This window comes from Alosa alosa, chromosome 5 (genome assembly GCF_017589495.1).
Source record: "Alosa alosa isolate M-15738 ecotype Scorff River chromosome 5, AALO_Geno_1.1, whole genome shotgun sequence".
Lineage (NCBI taxonomy): Eukaryota > Metazoa > Chordata > Actinopteri > Clupeiformes > Clupeidae > Alosa > Alosa alosa.
Window position 1 is genome coordinate 9,612,973 of NC_063193.1, and position 9,874 is coordinate 9,622,846.

The 9,874-nt window shown below is 41.8% G+C and overlaps 1 protein-coding gene across 1 annotated transcript in view; it reads left to right on the top strand.

Annotated features, from left to right (window-relative positions):
• The first annotated feature begins 986 nt into the window (after positions 1-986).
• Positions 987-9,874, top strand: part of tmem8b (transmembrane protein 8B) — a 46,557-nt gene continuing 37,669 nt past the window's right edge. The window contains exon 1 of the mRNA XM_048243407.1: positions 987-1,138. Within this exon, the coding sequence (XP_048099364.1) occupies positions 1,054-1,138 (85 nt within the window). The 5' untranslated portion in view covers positions 987-1,053. The remainder of the gene's footprint in view (positions 1,139-9,874) is intronic.

Consider the following 9,874-nt stretch of genomic DNA (forward strand, 5'->3'; position numbering starts at 1 on the left):
ATGATGCCAGACAAAGGTACATCCAGTTCAGCCTTCTAGTACCTGTCTTTCACATGGTGTGCTGAATGACATTATCACATTTATTCAATCTATGAAATATGATGATGTCATGTCTGTCTGACAACCAAACATCTCATACACCTAGGCAGGTCATGTATTTATTTTATCTTTTTTTTCTTAAGTTGATTCCACTGTGTGATAATCCAAAATGTCTTTTGTGATTTTATCTTATCAACTGACCTGATTTCTCAGAGCTGAGCAATGAATCTTTTCATTGTTAACCTCTCGGCTGAGCAGTGGGGGGCGCCAGTAGCCTCCTTGGCTCTCCAAACAACTGTAGGCCTATGTTAATGTTCCCTCACTAGCGTAACTGTAGGCTATGGAAGATTTCATGTTTAATCATCTTTACAAACTGGCAAAGAATGAGCAAGTTCGACAAAAGAAGGTAGGCGGCACAGCTGCCGACAACGCACACATTAGGCTACAGTGTCACTGTTTTCTACAACTATGATTGACTAGTAATTGGCTTGTCAATTTACTACCAGTGTCAGTTTAACATGGATTTAGTGGCTATACCAGGGCAAGTGGAAAATTACTCTGGACTTACTTGTCTTAGCATACATTCTTGAAGTCATTATTGCTTTCAGCCCACTGCTTACATAAAAACCACAAAAACACCCATCTTGCCTCCTGTGTTTTATTAAGCAATTTCTCATGTTTAGAGTTCCATTAGTGTCAGATAGTCGTTTAGTTCACTTTTCCTTGAAACCCTAGGAGAGAGTCATCACGGTGCTTTTCTCTGAAACCTTTAGGCTACTTTCAGGCTACCTCTACATCTCTCCTAAAATGACAGCTTAAGCCTCCAATAACTTGTGCTCAAGCAGTCAGAGTGTCCAATCATAGAAGAGCAAGGAGGGGCCTTCTCGGAATAGTCCCTCAAAATGACGTCATGCGCGAACAGCTGGTCCTTTGCAATAACTGAAAATGTGGGCAAGCATAGTGATATAAAATCGCTTCCGTGCTCTCCGGAGGTAAACATTTCATATTATCACGATGTGGCGGCTGGAAGGCTTGCTGTCGCGGATGGGCCGCCTGCCGCTCCTGTTGCTTGTGTACACCTATCTGTGGTCTTTCGGAGGTGAGTCATTTAAACTGAGAGGTTAGAATGAAATGCCGATCGAGTTTTGATGCAGTGGAGCTGTTCTTTGTGGTGGTGCTGAAATACTTCGGACCACTCCAATAGACGGAATGCAGGACATCACTCCCATATCATTCTTGTTCTGCCTCCTTAACCGCATATGTTATAAAAGGCTGGTTGTCCTCTTTGACAACCATGTATCGTTTCAGCAAGGTCTTTTGATGGTGAATGCATAAAGCTTGTCTACAACACGATAATTTACGCTGTAACTGCCCAGTCTATGGATGAAATAGGCTGCTGTTTTTCATCTTTAATTGATAACGACCGACTTAAACAATTTACAATAAACATCACATTCTTTTATAGCCTACTCCATGATAAGAAACCATGACTAGTTTTCACAGAAGTAGCCTACAATGTTGCTGGAAAGTAAAACTGGTGTTTAAGAACGTGCATTCGTATTCCTTAAAAACTGTTTCCTGGAGCTACAGTATAACTTGCCAAATGTAATTTGATGACCGTGTTCAAAAGCTTGACACATACAACTGCATTTATGTTAGACTACCAATTTCGTATACAGTTAGTTAGCCTATGTTTTCGTAGAACGTGTTGCTCGCAAGAAACACAATATTGTATTTGACCCTTCTCACCTGTAAGTTTCTGTAGTTGTAATCTAGCATAGACTTGCTTGCGTGCAGTATTAAACTTCATTCAGTAGCTCAATAAACTCAAAAAACGCTCTCCATTATTTACTATTCAGAACAGTATGTTCACTGTTTGTTATTTCCTACGCTACTAAATATATGGCAAACGACACTGTCCACATTTTGTGGACAGTGGATGTCTGTTCATTCGAGGAATATTATTCATGTCTCAGACAAAAGCACACCTCAAGTATCCTAACTGGTTTGACAGGTTACCGATGTTGACTGATGGATAGAGCATGTAGCGCGCTGTAGATCCTCATTGCATCAAGCACGCTTGTCATTTGGCTTAGCCTACATGAGGTGGACGTTACATACCATCAAGTTTATTAAATAAGAACACTAAAGGAAGTCCATCCATAATAAATCAGAAAGAGTCAATAAAATAGGTCGCTAGTAGCCAAACGTCGAATAAAATGGGTATGTGAGCCTGGATCTTGCTCGTTTATAGGGACTAGTTAACCGTCAAAGATCAATACAATTACATTTTGTTTTTGATTATTCATATGAGGCTTCTGATTTGTTTTTGTTTTTTATTTAGACAAGGAAGCATTATGTCAGTACTGAAATAGACATTCCCTGTATCTCTCTGTTAGAACATGTCAGAGTATGACTGTTGTCCTGGTGATACAGCTTTAGTTCATTATGGTGGCTTTGACATCAATGGATATGGGAATGCATTGTGATGATAGAGGTGTGATGATAGAGGAGCTGTTGTGGTCAAATAGGTAACCTACAATTGCTCTCCAAAGTGAAACAATGGTGTGAGTGGAGACTGACTGAAATGTCCTAGGGAGGTGGAAGGTACAGGGTTACACAAGTACTTCAGTCCTTGAAGTTCTTTTAATCTACAGATTTCTACGTCAGATCTAAGTGGAGCCGTTGTTGAGAAGGGTCTCATGGTGATGGTGAATGAATGATAATCAAGGTTGCAGTGCCTTTTGTTCAGTCTTCGCCTCTGAATGTGAACACCACTAGCATTACGGATGCGGTGTTACAGGAGACGCGGCGGGTGAGAGAAAACAAAGCCACACAGTCACACATCACCCAGCCACATCCAATCGCCATTATTGATCACTGTATTGATAAGGGGCACATGCATGCAGATCCTCAGAGAGCAGAGACACTGTAGATAGATAGAGCTCTGGGGCCTCCAAAGGAAGTGCCATGCCGGCCACAGTTCAATGATGTGATCAAAACAACAAGAATCTGCTATTTGTCTTGCATCTTTTTTACTGTCTCTTCCATTCACTCTCTCTTCTTGTCTTTCTTAGAGAGGCTGACGTGGTGGAAGGAGCATGACTCCCGGTGTAGCCTATAGGTATTTTATTATCAGAACCCACCCGACTGTTATTGGCCTTCACATACAATCACTAGGTAGTTGTGTTGTGATAATCTGTAAGGGTTATTCTTCACAATGCTTATGACCACATTGGGTTTTTTTGTGTTTATGCAAGAGAAATGTAATAGCTTCTGAATTCAGTACAAAGAGGATGTAGATGTATCAGTGTTTACACTCTGTGCTTAGTTGATTTGGAGTGGTTGAGCTGACCTGGGATCAATTTTCAGGGTGACCCTCTCCTTTGTTCTTTGTTGCAATCTTTTGCCAGTTCAGAAAAAAGAAGAGCATTTGAAAGAAAATATATGTTTTTTTGTTTGCACAAAACACTCAGTGCTGCTTGTATGAATCCATTTTGCCGTGACATGAAATCGTCCGTGAAGAGATGCTTAGCACTAATCTGTGTCACATTGCATGACAGTCACGTCCTGTGTGTTCAGTTAATTTGCGAAAAGATGCCATTGCAATTCATTTACATGAGGTGAAGAACAGTGACAATCACAAAAAACACCCACCTTAAGTGCTCTCTAGCAATTAAACTCCTTCATTTTTTCAGCTGGTCTAATTGTTTTTCCTTGACTATCTCCTGCAGAAATGCAGAAACATGTGTATGTCATGATTAAATGTAGGAACCTTGAGAGGAACTGTTGTATTGAGCTCTCTAAGCACAAGAAAATACTTGATATACAAAGCGAGGATTAGAAAGGTGGTGAATGGGTGAAAAAAAGAAAAGGTGAATAAATGTTGAATGGCCTTGTAAGCCTTCACTTACACATTGAAGATCGCCTAGAATATAAAATAACAGTGAAATAGTGAGCCACAACCTGAACTTTTTCTCATGTGTTTCTGTAAAAGAACTAACATGTCTTGAACAAATGTCAGGCTTAATACACTTTGAACTTTTTGTCTATAGCCAGCAGTTCTTGCAAAACGGAGCCCAAAATGAATCCCAGGGAGCATATTCTAATGGATACTAATTCCTCTGAGCAAGGCTTAGTCACAGACCTCCCCTCACTCACATGTTCCCATCAAGCTGTTCATCAGAGGGCTATAGTAGATGCAGCCCCCTGTAGGACCCTGTCAGATCCTTTCTTTTCTGTAGAATGCACAGTTAGTGGTCAAAGTCAGTAGGCTGCTTTAGTTGGATTTCATGTATTTGTTCGGCCATGCTGACCTCTCGCCTGGTGTACGATATCCGGTGTGGGAGTGTGACGGTAAAGAGAATCTCACCATCCCCTAAAGTCGAATATTCTCCCATGACATCTATCGTTGATCCATTCAGATACAGAGCTGTGGCAGAAAGCCTTGGCGCGGTCGTAACCTCATCTCTGCAAGGCAATGAGATTTTGATCTAAATCACCAGAGTGTGAGATGAGAGTTTGGAAAAGTGCTGCAGCTCACTTTACATGCTGATATGAACATTAACTCATAGGTGATGAATGAGCTTTGTTGAATCACCTCAGGAGAGAATCTGCGAGCAGAAGAGATGTGAAAAGCCAAGGGGTGTGCCCTAAGAGGGATGAGAGGTGCTTTGACGAACAACGATGAACCTCGTCGTGCCCACAAGACTTTGACAGGCTTCAGATTGAGCTCTTTGATCTTTTAATGACTTGGCCTAGAAAGACACCACTCCAAAGTTTGCCAAATCTTTCTTTCTGACTTAGCATTTAGCCAGCCTGTTTGCTGATGGGCCATATGAATGTTTGAGTCACAGCCTGTGTGCTACAGATATACATGTTATGCTGATCTACAGGCACACTTAATGGTAGAAGTTCTGGGATTGTGCAGGGGTGGGATCCAGAAAGGACTACGGGGCGGGAATCAAACCCATATGGCGTATGGTGCAGGTGCCCCAGCCAGTTGCACCACACCTGGGGCCCTCAGAGACATTTTTTATGGTATTTTGTCATATCATCCTCTAACACATTTTGATTAGAAGGTGGTCAGTACTGAGTACTGAGGAACGCAGCACAGTGCAGTCAATAGAAGCAGTGTTTTGTTTGGCATAGTGTTTTCATCGGTGTGATTGCCACTGCTGCTACTGTCTGTGTGCACCCAGGGTAAGTCCCTGATTTTTCTTTTCAATTTTGAAATGCAAATTGGGAATCAATTAAAACAAAAGGGAGATGAACGGTGCCACAACAATCTCATCGATCTCATTTAGGGGCGCCATTACTTTGCACAACCTTGATCTCTGCTCCAACCATGAATGCTTGTCACGGACCCTCTGATTGATACAATGCCATCTCATAATTCAATATGCTGCTCGCCAAGCTGCTAATCTTGTATTCGCTTGGAGCTAATGGAAGCCTGCCTGTGTGGGATCTGGGCTCCCAATTATGGTCCTCCTAAGACCAAAGACAAAGCAAAAACATAAGGAAACTAAATGAGCATTCCTCCGATCATCAATTTTTATCCATATTTACCTCAGAGACAGTTAATGACTTTATTTTAATTTGGCTCTGACCTGCAGTGCTAACCACACTGTTCATTGTCTTGGTGGACAAGAATATGTGCATTTTTGAGTCAGAATATGGGACAATGAGATTGTTCCTAATTCAGTAAACCAGATTCAGTAAACCAGATTTTGATGACACAAGCCTCTGTTTCTTTCAGAGAACTGAAACAGTGCAGGATCTTATCACCATTTAAAAGCCAATTTAATCCAACAAGGCCTAATTAAAACACAGGCGATGACACTTGAAATGTGGTGTAAATAGACTGGCATTTTAATCAAATTTATTAATAATTAATTAGAGTAGAATAGATGGTATTTCTGTCAGAATGTATCCACTTCAACAGATATTGACACCACCCTAATGTCAGAGGGTCGTTGTTTGACAACAGGAACACAGTCAGTCATTAATTCATGAATACACTGAATACATAAGAGAAACTTTTCAGCTTTTATTCTGACAGCTTGAGCCTTACTGTTTACTTGCTCAGTTCCCTCCTGCCTTATCTGCATCTGGCCTTTAATTATCCAAAGTCGACCACTTGTGAGATATCAAGTTATTTATTTATTATATTCAGTTCATTGTCATAATAGATAATAAAGGATTTTTTGATATTGCCCAGGGTATCATTGCTGCCTAGCTAATTTCCTGCAGATACCCCTAAAAGGGAAATGTCTCTTATCAAACAATGTGTAACCTCAAGTTTACATCCCCAAATATTTTCATGTTTTCATGAAGCTATTTCTGAGTTTTTCATTTATAATTTATTTGTTTATCATACGTGGTGTCTTTTACCTAACCCTAGGAAATAAATATAACAGAAAAAAAGGTGAGACAACACAATATCCTGACCATAAGCTTAACACACTAACGCAATAACTAAGTAGACTAATGGAATGGATGGGAATGGATTGTAATTTTCTCTGTAAGTCTTTTTCATAAATAGGAACTCACTTCAGTAATGCTCTGCCCAGGTTAATGTGCTGCCACCAGCACCATGTCCAGCAGGGCCCAGGGAAAGTGATGGCTGGACCCAGGGTCTGTAGAGCGGAAAAGTGTTCTTACTGCCAGCCGGACATTGATAGAATGCAGGACAGTGGACTCATAAGACCCGTATTAATCAAGATGCACGAGTCATTACTCAAGAGCACCAATGAGCACGAATCAATGAATCAAAGTTTAGGGAACCAGCTGCAAGGGAAACTTCTATTCGTTTATTTACTTAGCTATTGTCTTGTTTGTGTATTTATTTATTTATTTTATAATAAATATATATATTAAATATTTTATATAATATATATTTTGCAGAAGCTTTTCCAGCTCACTTTTTTTTGCAGTGCTTTCAAAATATTTCTCCATAAATGACACACATCTACTCGTATATATACTATCAATTGATGTGGTATCATGCTGAGTCAGATATCTAAACTGTGGAAAAGTGATGTTAGTGTGGAAAACAAGAAATGGCAGCTCTCATAAACGAGGGGGAAAGGTGGAGAATATTAAGAGAGGACGATAAAGCGTAAGCTATCAAATCTGTGCGGAGCAGCAGTACTGGAATGTGAATTTGGAATAATCACTGTTTAGTGTGTCGTTTCCCCGCACAGATTCATTGCAGATGGGGAGAAGAGATTGTGGCTGTGTGTGTTGACACTTTTCTATCTCACATACAATTACATGCTGATTTCTCTGGTTGGTTGGGGAAAAATGTGATTCTCATGCTCTATGCAACTCCTTGCAAAATGAAAATACTCATGTTGCTATAAGAAAGGCACAGTTTCACCCAAAACATGTCTAGAACATTAGACATCTCGTTGCACTGAAAACACAGTGCAAACATTAAAGATAGGTAATCCTGAGATGTAAATGTAAATCAGGTTTTTAGGCCAAGTATACAGTACTTGCGTATACAAGGAATTTGGTCTCTGCATAATTTATCCCATCCATGAATTAGTGAACACACAAAGCACACAGTGAGGTGAAGCACACTAACCCGGAGCAGTGAGCTTCTTGCTACAGCAGCGCTCGGGGAGCAGTGAGGGGTTAGGTGCCTTGCTCAAGGGCACTTCAGCCGTTCCCACTGGTCGTGCTCGACCTGGCAACCTTTCGGATCCAAGCCCGAAGCCCTAACCAGTAGGCCACGACTGCCCCTCGAGATCACAAATACAACTGATCTTCAATATGGTCTTGCATGGTAAGGCTGAAGATAATTGTTTCCTTATAGCATCCCTGAAATTAGGCAATTTGCTATTAGTCTTGAAGTACAGTAACACATTACTGAGCCGAGAGCCAAACAGGCCTGGCTGTTATTAGGGCCAGCAACTGTGCAGTGCGGGAGAAATACTTCCTAACAGACTCTTTCCAATAAAACTGGAAATATCACCATGCATGAACAATATGGGACAAACCCCACTGAAATGAATTACCAGCTATGTTAATTCATTCACAGATGACCATGTGGCTGTGAGCTGAGGATCATGGGAAAATCTGTGACTGTGGTTCACTCTCGGGCAGGTACTGTACATCTGGCATTCCGACTGATGTGCTGATAGATTGCAAATGCACTGTGCAGAGTCAAAACAGCTCTACTGTATACAGGTCCTAGGATTGAGGATTTAATGATTTCTATGGCGTAGGCGAGATAAAAATGCCTACCTTAAATAATGAGAATGACAGCACGAAAGCCACTTAATTGATGGCTGTGTAGCTGTGTTTGCTGTTAACGTGTTTGTCAATTTGACAGGATTATAACAAAGCTTTATTATAATGGCGTGAGAGGCTGTTCAAATAATCGGTTGTCATCGTCTGACCCTTCCTCAAAGGAGCAAACACGTTTTTTTTTCTTTTAGCAGAAAGTGTGAGATAAAACTGGAACTACGACATCATGCAATGTTTGACAGGAAGCTAAATCAGCCCAGTGCAGCTGCCGTAGCAACACCTCATGGTGGGGGAGCAGTTCGATTTACTGGCTCTTTTTATTTATTAGTTTATTTATTCAGTTTTGCTGTGTGTGTGCGTGTGGGATCGATCTGTGTGATTTACCACCATCAGTGACGCGTATACAGTACATTTTGAATTAGCGCACTAGACCTGGTTATGGGTTGTGCTGCAGAGCTTTGTGACGTTGGTTTGCATGTATGTATGTATGTATGTATGTAGGTTTGTGTGTGTGTGTGTGTGTTTGTGGGGGGTTGCAATATGTTTGCAGTATGTGACAGCCTGTTTGTCGCTAGGTGGCTGAGCTTGTGGTGCGGGGCACTGGAGAGACTGGCACTCAGACCGCGCCCTCCATCTCCCACCTAGGAGTGGGGTGTCCCTCCTGCACTGGTGCCCCTGCGGAGTGGCCCTGGCACTGGGGGCTGTGGGCAGGTGGGGTGGTGAGGTGGCACTCACCCTGCTGCATCCGCTCTCTTACTAGCAGACCAGCTGGTGCTGGGAGGGGGTAGAGGGTTCCTAGGGTGTGTGTGTGTTCATGTGTGAATGTGTGTGTGTGTGTGTGTCTGCATTGGTGTGTATGAGCATGTACTGTAGCACTTTTTTTTTGTGTGTGTGTGTGTGTGGTGCGTGTGTGTGTGTGTGTGTGCCTGTGTGTGTATGTGTGTGCATATGTGTATGTGTGTTTGTGTTTGACTGTTTACATGAGTGTGTCAGCATGTGTTTATATGTATTGTGTGTGTGTGTGTGTGTGTGTGTGTGTGTGTGTGTGTGTGTTCCCCTGCAGCCTTATTTATCTAGGCATTGACTTCATTACTTGGCTGAGAGTCTTCCCTGACCACAGGGCACGGAGGAGCTGGAAAAATCACAGCCGAGCTCATTTGGCAGCGATACGGATGCCACCGAATGTGGCACCACATTGGCATAAAAAAGGGCAAAAATTCAGCTCAGTGCCTGTGTTTTACACTCAATTGTTTTAATTTCTCTTTTGTCTCTATCTTCCTGTCTGTGCCTTAAGCAGATGCTCTCATCCTATCAATTCCGACTAATAAGATATTAGAATGGTTTGCTGTGGTGTTGGAGTGGGACACACAGCCACCTTGGTTCTAAATTGGCTCACTGAATTTGTCAGTGATATTTAGCGGGGGAAAGCCATTAGCACAGGATTAGTTGCAGTCAGGGTAAGAGAATTCCCATCACTCTGGGTGCGCCAATGGAGTTATGGGAATCGGGGGACTGATGAGCATTAAGGTGGATCAGAGTTATTAGTGGCGCTAATCTAACTTCTAATCCTACCTCAAAG